The sequence below is a fragment of the Etheostoma spectabile genome, chromosome 11 (genome assembly GCF_008692095.1).
Source record: "Etheostoma spectabile isolate EspeVRDwgs_2016 chromosome 11, UIUC_Espe_1.0, whole genome shotgun sequence".
NCBI lineage: Eukaryota > Metazoa > Chordata > Actinopteri > Perciformes > Percidae > Etheostoma > Etheostoma spectabile.
The window spans coordinates 20146839-20159338 of NC_045743.1; the positions used below are offsets into that span (position 1 = coordinate 20146839).

Sequence of the window (12500 nt, forward strand, 5' to 3'; positions counted from 1 at the left end):
GGGGGGGGGGGGGGGGGGGGTCAGTCACCAATACCACCAACACAGACTGCAGAGGCAGCAAGACCGGAGGGTCTGGATGGGCTTTCAATGTTAGTTTTTTCAACAATTTTGTTGCCTTTTTCAATGTTTTTGTCATTTTTTTCAACGTTTCTGTCACATTTTTCAACTATTGTGTCGCCTTTTACAAGGTTTTTGTCATTTTATAAAAGACAAGTTTTTGTCACTTTTTCAATTTTTTGGTCACGTTTTTTCAAAATGTGTCACTGTTTTAAACGCTTTTGTCGCCTTTTGAAAAAAAAAAAAAAAGTTTTATGCTCTACTTGTCTCATATTATATTGGGTAAAATTGCTTCCACCCAGTCTGATCCTGCCCAGAGTAGGACTCTGCCAGACACATTTAGGAGACAAGCTGATCTCATCTGTTGATTTATCCCGGTGTAACATACAGGTTTTCCCTCAACCCACCCTCTCTCCTTCAACACAAATATTACAATCTTAAACCATAAAGAGAAAATGTGTTATTGCAATGCTACGGTCAGCAACGGCTAAATAATGAAGAGGACCGAGGGAGTGGAGAGACATCAAGTGCTTAAACGCACAGTAACCATTCGCCACATGGTTGGTGTCAACATCTCTCCGTGATTAGAAACACATCATGTTCCACTGTCAGTCGCCAGAAAACATGGAGCTGAAACCTAAATGGGTCTCGGCATTGAATCAAGTGACGTTTAATTAAAGACGAGCTCGTGTTTCCTGTTCCACAACAACAAATGTGCCTCCACATGCAATACTGTACTCTCATTTTCAAACTAAATATTCAGCGTAAATTACGGTTATATGTATGCACACCACACACACACACACACGCACACGCACACGCCGCGCGCACCCACACACACACACACACCAACACACACCACAACACACACACACACACACACACAACACACACACACACACACACACACACACACACACACACACACACACACACACACACACACCACACACACACACACACACACACACACACACACACACACACACACATACCCGTTTTTATTACCTCGTGGGATCCAATGACAGGCAGCAGCCTGATGGGATCCACCCTTTCTAGAGGGTCTAGAAACATGATTTTAACTGCTAAATTTTTTATAATTTTTTGTTAACACAAAAATCACTTCAAATATCAAACACTCTCAAATAAATTTTAGACCTGAATTTGTTCCCCCTGGGGACCAGACCTGACTTTTGTCCGTCCTGGGGACAGTCATGTTATGTGTATTGGCAAATAATCAACACCACTGTTGGGCACTACACAAACATGACAAGATTCTGTTAGATGGAAACCCACACATTAGAGTAGATTCTTTCAATCCAAACTTTAAACAAGCTGATTTACTGGTATACTTGTTTTACTGTCCGTTTACTTAGTATTTTGAACACATAGCAAATAAAATCATTTCTAAATTAAAACTGGTTGTCATCAATCTCCAATGACAAAACAAGACCTGCTTTACAAAGCTGTTTACTGTATAATGTTTTTAACATATTTCACAAAATCTTCAAACAGCCTTTGCATTTATTTACTTTTTATTAACCCAGTTACATCTACAAGACTCATTCTGCCTCTAATTTAACTTTACAAGAAGCTAAACTTTGGAAAAGCCCATAATCTGGTGAAGGACAGGAAGCGGGTGTGTTGCTGTATTAAGACTCACCAGAAAGCTCCTACAAAGAGATCATGTGATGTTAAAACCCGCCCCCCCGTCCCTGACGCTCAGTGGGAAGATGCATGAAGGATTACGGGAAGACGGCACTTGTTTCTGTGTGTTGGTACAAGCAACTCTTTGCATTTGTTGTGACTTTGCTGTGTCTCAAATCGCGCACTTCTGTACTAAATACAACTTTTGAGTACATAGTGCGTTCACATTGTTGAAGTGCGGTCAAATGCAGTGCACTTAAAATACCGGATGGTGCACTCAAACCGGTCTCAGAGGTAAGTGTAGACGATGGACACTTTCACACTCAACGGTCGCCTCTTGGCTACGTAGCGGAAGGGGCGGAGCTAACAACCGTTGAAAAACTAGATAGCGGCGGCGCCGAAGACGCGGATAGCGAGACCGACGGAGCAACACAAAGTGTGAAGGTGTGGTTTTTGCTATACATAAGCCACTTGTAAATGTAATTTGGTTAATTTACACAGGATATAATTTTGTACCACGAATTATAACGTATTAGTACCGTAATTTGACGTGCTAGCAAGCCAACCTTAGCTATAACAGCGGCAGTTAACCAGATTGGCAAATAAGTTATAAGCTAAGTTACATGTGTTGTAGTATATTGTTGTTGTGTTAAACTTCGTCCCATTGTAGACGATTTTAGTGTTAGATGGATGATTAACAAGTTGTACATAATCGAATGTGAGCGTTAGCTCAGCGAAATAGCGATCAGGATTGCCAGTAACGTTAACAGTAGCGTAATGTTAAAACGTATCCACTGTTTCTGCCTCCACCTGATGTATATCCTGTATATCCTGCCTCCCCCTGATGATTATCCTGTATAACCGTCTCTTCAGGGACCAACGAGGAATAGAGGTCATCATTTAGGGGTGACGATGGCCTCATACCGTAGAAGGATCCCCTGGAGAGTCTGGAATCCCCCCTCATGTCCCTGTCCCATCAGATAGCTACGGCCTGGGGGGAGCCTGCAGAACTACAAGCACATTTTTAAATAAAGTATATTAAAAGTATTAACTTTGATCTTTGTATTACACGTTGCATGACTGTAGCAAACATATAATGAATATAAAGGAACGGGTCTATTTAAATGTCAATTCTGTTACCTCTGCTTTCACTATTGTATTGTCACTGCATGAAGACCATTTTAGAACAAAAATACAACTTATATAAAAGATGTAATGATGGTTTGTCTATTAGGTAAGTTGTAAGGTATGTTATATTGTTATTATATTGTTATTATATTAATATAAGTTGTAAGGGGTAATGCTTTATAACAACAGTCTTATCTCTGGGCCACAAGGATGTCCTCATGAAACCGTTGAGCATTAAAATGAACAGTAACGTTATGAATGAATATTTACTTTACTTATTTTTTGGAGCAGAAACATAAGCATATACATAAAAGAGTGGACTGCAAAGAATAGGTTTAATAATGAATTAAGAGTGAAGTAACAAGAACGAATATTACGATACAGTTGCGTGTACTGTTTGAAGCTAATGGGGGGGGGTGACATGACGGCGGTGTCGCAATCGTCATCCTGGCGTGACACGGAGCAAATATATCACATTTATTTTTGTTAAAATATCAAAAACAAAGCAGGAATTATTTTTCGCGAAAACAATAGACGGAATGCTCTCCCGGTGAAATTCCCAATTGTACAGAAGAAGAAGGATGAAATGTGTCGTCATTTCCGGTAAGTGCACATGGAAGTCGCGATTTGAGACAACACTCCTCTGTCAAAATTACGCACTATGCAAGATAGTACGTAGTGCACGAAGTGTACTTCTGTAAGTGCAAAGGGAAGTGCGCGATTTGAGACACAGCCTTTTTTTATTCTAAATTTATCTTTGGAACCAAGCACAACCGGTCTTTCGGCTACTGTCTCTGGTCCACTGAGGACACTGTCTCTTTCCTTGCTTCTCTGAGACAATCTGTCCAAAAATCCCTAGTTGGTTGCATCAGCACCAGAGTCCAGAGCCCAGATGGTGGGTCAGCCCTGTAAGGAATACTTTCCTCGCTAAATGACCATTTGTATATCAATAACTCTGGTGGAATCGGCAAAGTAAACTGTGTTGTTGTCTGCTCAGTTCCTATCAAACTTTACTATTATGACACTTCAGCTATGAGAAGCTGCACAGGTGCACTACTCATGAGTGAGAGGCGGGAAATGGCATGATGTAGGAAGCACAGAGCTTACAATGGATGGTGAGGACTGATAGCGTCAGGTTATATCTTAGCTCGCGAGCATAAAGAAGACAATTATATTTCACAAGCGTGGAATTACTTCATGCCCTAATCACCAATGGAGAGTTGTAAAGGTAGCTATCAGTACGAAACAAACGGGGAGAGGCAAAGAATGGCTCCTGTGTATAAAACAAGGCAGGAAGCACCCAGAGCAGGCGCAATATGCATAAGAACGTTTGCTTTATGAGCACTGGAGGGAAACACGCTCTAAAAAGTCACTTATCATTAAGTATATAAGTATAATAAGGACAGAAAAACAGGTCTTCTGCCTGGACACCAACTCTTGGCTTCCTGTAACCATAGCTGTCAACCAATGGGTAGACTAGGGAGCTCCATGTGGGGGGGGGGGGGGGGGGGGCCTTGAAAGTGACTAATCACAAGAGGGTCAGTGCTGATTCTATGCAACACGTAGTGAGTAACACGATATACAAATTGGAATTTTGCAAGTGAAGTATTTAGTACACTTTATATTAGCGTGGGCATATTGACAGTACCACTGTGAAGTCCATCTACACATCAGATACAGTTTAGCCAATCATGACTGACGGATCTTTTCAGAGAAGTTGCTGCTAAACTCGCCTGTACGGCCGTGGAAGGAGACAGACCTATGTTAGTGTAAGTGTTCTGGTGAGGTCTAAATACCGGCAACACACTCGATTTCCATGTACTTTACCAGATTGACTTCTGCCAAGACCAACTCCTCTTCTTGAGGTTTCTAAAGAAACAGACAAAAAAGACAATTAGGGACACTAGTAAGGTGATGTTAAAGATTATTTAATAACCAGTGAAATTAGCAAATGTGTAACTTTTACATATCCTAAAGTGAAATTCTGCACCAAGTCAAAGCCTGTAAAAAATAAAAAACAGCCTGGTAACCTAATTTCTGTAGTGTGTCAGATTAGTGACTAATGTGTGAAATGTTAAGCTGTCGCGTTAGTGGCTGACAACAGAAACGAATAACACAAGCACACGACATTTACAGGGGAAAAAATGAAAACATTTTGACTTTTAAGGTACAAGAAAATGCAAACAGCGGAGTAAAGGGGGGATTGCTGGGGCATTCTAGGAGGTTCGGGACTTAGTCCGGACCTAGAACCCTAATTTATCTAAACTGAAGCAATGCCAAACAGGACTGGCGTGCCCAGCTCGTTAAGAGCCAGTGCATGATTATTTTAGCTGCCTGTTTGTAGATCTTGGTTAAATAGAACCAATTTGACCTAATCTAAAACTGGCAACCAAAGGCCAAACACTTCATTTCCTGGATTCTGGTGAATTGCTATTTCTAAATTGTTTTGAATCAATGTATGCTGGAATATCTTTATGTAAAGGGAAACATAGATTACATCCACTATAAACACATAAATGGATATATTGCAGTAATTTCTCAGGCCTACTATATGCTTTCAACTATGTATTCTCCTTTTGATTTTTCTAATTATATGGGTGCCGCACCACTTAATAAAACGAAACTATGGCAAAAATACAAAGAACACAAAAGCATCACAATCCACAGCATGTGCACAACACAGCGCATCAATTCTGAAAGCACAATGAAAAAGGCAACTTATGATTTCGGGGGTGACATAGGCTATTATTTACATATTATATATAATATATAGTCTGGTTCACAAGTCAGTCAACTTTTCAAAATACATTCGGGGCTGACCCCGCATCACATCACCTCACTCAACACAGAGCCACAAGCGGTCATTCGCTAAAATTCAACAGACTGGCCGGCCGTATCAGCTGTCTGATTGCGTCACTTTAATCCAAAAACTTTAAGACTCTTTAGTCCTCCAGTGTTTTATAAGCGAGTCTAATGAGACGAGCTGTCACTGATTTTAAGACACGGAAGTTCTCAAAAACACTATGTCTGTAACATTACAACATCACAAGTCACAGTCATTAACAGACTAATGTAATTGTCTTACAAAAATAAAAGTGATACAGATACAGCCCCCCCCATCCCCCATTCTTTTTCATTGGATTTGCATCAATCTCCAATATGGCATTTCTAAAAGCAAATTAACGGAAATCCATCCATCTACTAAAGAACTACTTATTGTACTTCTTTAGAAACAAAGGTCACACGCCTGTGGTTATAATTAGCAGAAGGCTAACCTATTAGCACATTTTCACATCTCTGAAATGAGGTGCTGTTTATTATATACAAACTTGAGTTCATGTTAATGTAACTATCTAGAGCCTTGATATTAAATGTCATAAGGGCTTACAAAGAAAACGGGACTGTCATTCTCCTAAAAAAAATCTAAAATTACAGCTATACAACAAGATTGGATCATAATCAAGATGGTAATAATTGAAATTACTAGTCTCTTCAGGTTGACTGTATGGAAGGAGGGGCTGAGGGAGGAGCTCTTTAGAACAGCAAGAAGTGATTAAGTTTATGAATACTGTTTAAGGTCTGTCAAATTATAGATGAGTATATCAATGCAAAAAATGGACCCGTAACTGCCAATTATTTACTTATTGGCTGTCTTGTCAGTTATCTGTGTATTTATTCGCCCCTGTTAGATGATAATTTATCATCTTGAGAATAACACCATAAAAACTAACTACAAACTATTTTTTAAAACAGGGCCTAAATTATTAAAGATTGTTGGGTCTATTTTCAGCATTTACTGTATGAAATACCTGTTTGGGGCCACATCTGTTGGTTTTATTTGTGGATACTTTTATCCAAATTAGCTGCACATTTGGAGCAACAGTAGGCACATCTCGTGTTACTGAAGAATTAGCACGGTTAGACCAGAGTCCAGTCTCTCTCATCTTAACCGTGATGGGATCTCTACCTTCTGTAGCAACATTCCTACTTCTAGATATTATGTATCACAGCAATCAGACTAAAACAAGACATCTCAGCGAAAAACGCCTGCAGTCTGAAGGTCTGAACACTCCAACTAAGCTTTTCACCTCCAACTCCTAGTGTTTAGTGTTGTGTGACAAGGTACTTACCAAGCAAGGGTGTGCGAGTAGGGGTCAGGCTTCAGTGTGGGGTACTGTGGAAGCAGGTTCAGAGGGCCGCTGTCCTCTGTTTGGATCTTGAGGTTTCTATAAGAAGATAAATAGTTTATGAAATGAAAACAATGTAGGTTTCCACTGTGGAAAATCAGGAAAAGCAGATATGGAGAAAGAAAATTCTGCAAATACTCCACCCACACTATTATAAATCATCATCCAATGTACAACAATTAACCAATGGTAACCTAATCTGAGAATGCAAACTAGACCGTCAGAAGAACATCCCAGTGCTGTAGGTGAAGCAGTCAGCAAGGCTCTACTTCAGTTCCTGGCATCTTTGTAGTCTCAGCAGAGCTGCTGCATGTCAGAGTGTGTTCTAGTGGTGTGTGTGGTCACTTTGACAACGGCCTTTAGGTAGTAGACTGGATTCCATACTTGCCAATCTTGAAAAATTATTATTTTCCAGACTATTTTAACATCATTTTTTTAATTTAGCCTTTAGTTTGTATAAATAATCTTTAGCTGATTATGGTTAATCAGGAATACTTTATGTTCATCCCTTCAGGAGAAAGGAGAATTATTATGTTAATCGTGATCTCCACAAATATGCGAATACTTTGATTGAAAACAAACCCAAACTGAATCGGTGCAGGCAACGCTGAGTAGCTACAGCTACGTGGACAAGCTTCAACTGAGCTAAAACGGAAATTAACGGGGCAAGTTTTAGAGCCTTTGTGCCTCTTAACAGACACACAATGCAATTAATATGTCTGTACAACCTAAACAATGTCTGTACAACATAAACAATTAATATGTTTGTACAACATGAACAATTTATATGTTTGTACAACATGAACAGGGCCCTTAGAGTACATCCAGATAAGTGTTCAACTCAGACATTGTTTAAAAAATTATATTAAAGTGACAAATGTTGTTATTATTTTTATATATTAAATTTATTTCAATTTATAGCAATGAAATGAAATGAGAGTGAATCAGATAATAGGTTTTTCCCAAATCTGGCTGTCTTTCTTCATAGTGCATATATTTTAAAAAGTTGTCTATCTCCCCTTAATCATGCTGAGTTACTGTGACCTGATTCATCAAAGAGACGGGCCCTACCCTCCTACAACCCCGTCTTTTTTAAAAACTAACATAAAGTGTAGAGGCCCCCATTGATAGCAGGGGAATTTTAATGTTGTGTATGGAATATACACTATTGTATCATTTAAAATCCCACCTTATATACCTGGGTTGGTGTTGTAGGTACTCATGTTCCAGGTAAAGATGCAGATGATGCCCCTCAGGCGTTGGAAGCGTTCCTTCAACTGACATATGCTGCGTCTGCTGCAGGTGGTTAAACACACAACAGTTCAGTACATCTGCATCCATTGTTCTTACATCATTTCATAAGTCTAATTTGAAGGGTGCCAGTAGTGCTATCCAGTTAAATTTCATGAGTAAACAAATAACAAGGTTATGTTTGAGCTTGTGGAGATTACAAATGTCCATGCTTAAACCTATACAGAGAAAATCTCCCTTTCTTAAGAATGGTAAAAGAGTGATAAAATAGGCTGAATGATGTTGGACTCTTAGGAGTCTGTTTACTGCAGTTAACTAACCCGGTTAATGTGACCCTGTGCAGAACAGACAGCACTGCAGATATTGATGAAGATGAAGCAGAGACCTTACAGGAGCAATGCCTCCTCGGATTAAATAACAGCACCAGACGACAACTATACACCAAAGCAGCCTGTAAGGTCTAATAAGTCTGTTTCACCACTTCACATTGACTGTTTGTTCATTCAAGACACATGTTGCACTGAGTCTGTTCTAGCCAGTCTTATTACCACAAGTCAAAGTATTAAACTATTAAACCCTCTGTGTCTACATCATCTAGAATACTATATAAAAGGTGAGACCAGCCAAGTAACAGCAACAAAAACCATTACAAACCAAACATGATAAATACTAGCTTAAAAGTTTAAAATTTGCTATGCTAACACGTAAACACTAGCCGTGAGAAGCTAACTAGCTATTGTTAGCATGGCAAACTTGCTAGCTAAATATAAAAATGGCTGCAAAAGATAGACTGCATACACGAACCACAGTGTTAGACCTAATTATAATGACAAAAACATTGTTACATTACTTTACCTAACGTTAGTTTCCCTCCGTTTCTCATCATAGTGTCTGTAGCTCCGTCGTCTGTGCTGCTGCCAGCGTGCTGCTTGTCGTTCCTACATAACTGCACGTGCAGGTGGAGCCGCACAGCACTCAGGCACCGTGTGGGTGGGGGGATTGGTCAACAGGTGAGGTGGGGACCGGACGAGTCAGGAACCGTGTGTTCTGAGGATCGGCAGCTGAATCGGAGGCTGGGACAGGAGGGAGGCAGCCCAGGGTACGATGTGGAAGGGGGAGTCAGGAAAGATGTATTCCCTTACCTCTTTGATCCACTGTGGGCTGGGTAGCATCTATTTATGGTTGCTGGATTGTGTTTCACTAAATTATAATTTCATCCAAAAAGAAAAATAGTTGGATACACTTTAAATATCCGTAATTTTAGGTTAATGGTTTTGCCAGAGTTTCATTATGGAATTTTGAAATTGGCGGTGTTGCATGCGGCCCTGTTTCTTATCAATTAAAGCGTTTAAACCATATTAATATTCATTACCTATACCAACAAAGCCAAACAAAACAATAATAACAACTGATAGCTGGTGACACGAACGAAGCCGTTCATCTCGCTGCCATGAAACAGAGCAGATTTTAAAATCAGCTATGTATTTCCACTATACTTAAATATGCTCAGCACTTTTCCTTGATGCCAGTCAAACACGTTTACAACGAGGAACTGACGCTGTGTATCTCTGCTCTCTTCAAAGCAATAGACTCTTTTGACAAAAACTGTAATTTTACATCACAACACAACTAGTCTCTAATCTCTGCCTCATCGTAGTTTGTTTTATTGTGGGCTTCTAACTGGTGTAAGCAAAATAATGTGGTTATTGTGCTAGCGCTGCTGGTAAAGGATAACGTGTCCTGTGCTGTGCTCCATCACAACTGCCTTGATATTGCAGCAATCAGCGTGGAGGGCCTATTTTATTGTGGATATCACTCTATTTAAATATAAATTAGATGTGACTATAACTGTTCATATTGCCGACTGTCACCTGTACCCACCACCTCTCTTCTGTCATATTACAGTACCTAATTGAGTCGACCAAGGTTACCTGAGACATACAAGGCGTTTTTGTCGTTGCTACTGTGATTATACTGCGCACCCGAACAATGCCTCGGGTCGTAAGTCGGTGCTGGGTAATGGATCGGTGGGGTTCTGCTGGTTTGGGCAACTGGGCCTGCAGGCAGCTGCACAGGAGGTACTGGGACGAGGAGCAGGCCCGTGAGACCCATGGAGCTTGCCCTTATTGACTGCTGCTCCTAAACAGTGACATTGAGGTTGCAAAGTTTAACAACCAGGAGTCTGTGCATGACAGAGAGGACAACTAAAACTGTGAAAAATCTTGAACTAGAGTTACAGTATAGAAACTGCGCAGCTGACAGCCGCTCAGTACCTGTCTCTGTCAGTAAGAATGTAGCCTAGTTACTGGTGTAATTAGCAAGTAAGGTTATTGCTGGCATTAACAGATTTATTACAAATAAATTCACACTGCGAGAGAAAGAGAAACAAAGCACAGAGAAAGAGAACCAATAAAAGTGTGACTTCCACCAGTAGGCTCCCCAGTACAGGCAGGCTGTTACAGCAAACAAGTTTACTGATCAGGAGGACACCGCTCTCTTTATTGGTGTTAGTGGAGCAGACAGAGAATTTAAATGGGCTTTACAAGCTAGAACCCAGCACAGTTCAATTCATTCAATTTATTTATAGTATCAATTCATAAAAGAGTTATCTCAAGACACTTTACAGATAGACCACACTCCAGAATTTACAAGGACCCCACAACAGTTCTAGTAGTTTCCTCCAGAGCAAGCAACAGGCCAAGTTCACTGTAACTATTTCCAGCAATGTAACGGCATCCTCAGTTTGCTAGGCTAAAGAGAGCACTGTAACTGCAGACTACACTTTGTATAGGCTAACAGAGCACTGTTAACTGCGCCTCACTTGGTAGGCAACAGAGCACTGTTAACTGCAGCCTCATTTGTAGAGGATAACAGAGCACTGCTAACTGCAGACTCATTTGTAAGGTAACAGAGCCACTGCTAAACAGTATTTGTCTCAGGCTTAACAGAGCACTGCTAACGCAGACCTTGTATGGCTAAACAGAGCACTAACTGCAGCATCCCTTTGTATAGGCTAACAGAGCACTGCTAACTGCAGAATCCCTTGTATAGGCTAAACAGAGCACTGCTACGCAGACTCACTTTGTAGAGAGCTACAGAGCACTGCTAACTGCAGAATCCCTTTGCCTAGGTTAGAGGCACTGCTTAATGCAAACTTACTTTGTATAGGCTAACAGAGCACTGTTAACTGCAGCCTCACTTTGTAGAGGCTAACAGAGCACTGCTAACTGCAGAATCCCTTTGTATAGGCTAACAGAGCACTGCTAACTGCAGACTCATTTTGTATAGGCTAAGAGAGCACTGTTAACTTAGCAGCCTCAGTTATTGTTTTTTCAGTCAGATCAATCAGTCAGTACTGGTACATTATGTCCTCCAGTTTCTTTCCCTCGGCTCTCTGATTACAGAGTTTCCTGGTGGAAAGAAAGCTTTTCTTGTTGCTAAAGTAACTGTAAACTCTAGCTACCATCAGCTAGTTAGCTCAGTTAGCCATGCTGCCAGGATTGAGAGGTTGAAGCACCGGGGGAATGTTGGTGTTTTCCCTGCTAGCACATCCCGGTCGGAGGAAGAGGTTGTTAGGGCCAGGGCATAGGGGGAAAAAATGCTGGTGCAGAGAAAGAAACACTCATGTCATGCCAGAACCAGAGCCATGCATGCAAGCATCAGAACCGGGTTCAGAAGCCTCTCAGACGTCATGGGAGAGACTGGAAGACAGAAGGGAAGACACTGAGAAAGCTAAGAAGACAAACGGAGAGAGTGACCAAGCAAGGGTATATCTCTGACTATTTTATTGTTGTCGTGATATTATTCTGCTGACAGTCTGTGAGTTGGGCCTCTTACTGTTGGACTAGTAAGACTTATATGCTGGTTTATGGTTCTGTTGTTCACTTGCTTTAGGTTTGGACTGAAATATTGGCTTAAGATATTAAGCATGACAAATAGTATATAATGTTGTATACAAAATATAACATATCATTAATAATATGCTGTACATGTACGATACAAGAATATGCGTAGCATTTAACCCATTCTAACTAGTTAGGGTAGTTTGCAGCCGTAGTCTGCAGTCCACCTTACCCTGCCATCAGGTGCTGGCATTGGGAAAACCATGCGGGGGCCACTGCTGGAAAGGCCACACTGCTGTGACAAGGGCACACTGCTGTGAAAGGGCCCACTGCTGTGAAAGGGACACACGCATGGGAAAGGGCCACACTGCTGGGAAAGGGCCACACT

At 40.8% G+C, this 12500-nt stretch overlaps 1 protein-coding gene across 1 annotated transcript in view; it reads right to left on the minus strand.

Annotated features, from left to right (window-relative positions):
• mao (monoamine oxidase) overlaps window positions 1-12500 on the minus strand; it is a 58319-nt gene that overhangs the window by 9400 nt on the left and 36419 nt on the right. The window contains 1 exon segment of the mRNA XM_032529386.1: window positions 9784-9788. Coding sequence (XP_032385277.1) covers window positions 9784-9788 — 5 coding nt within the window.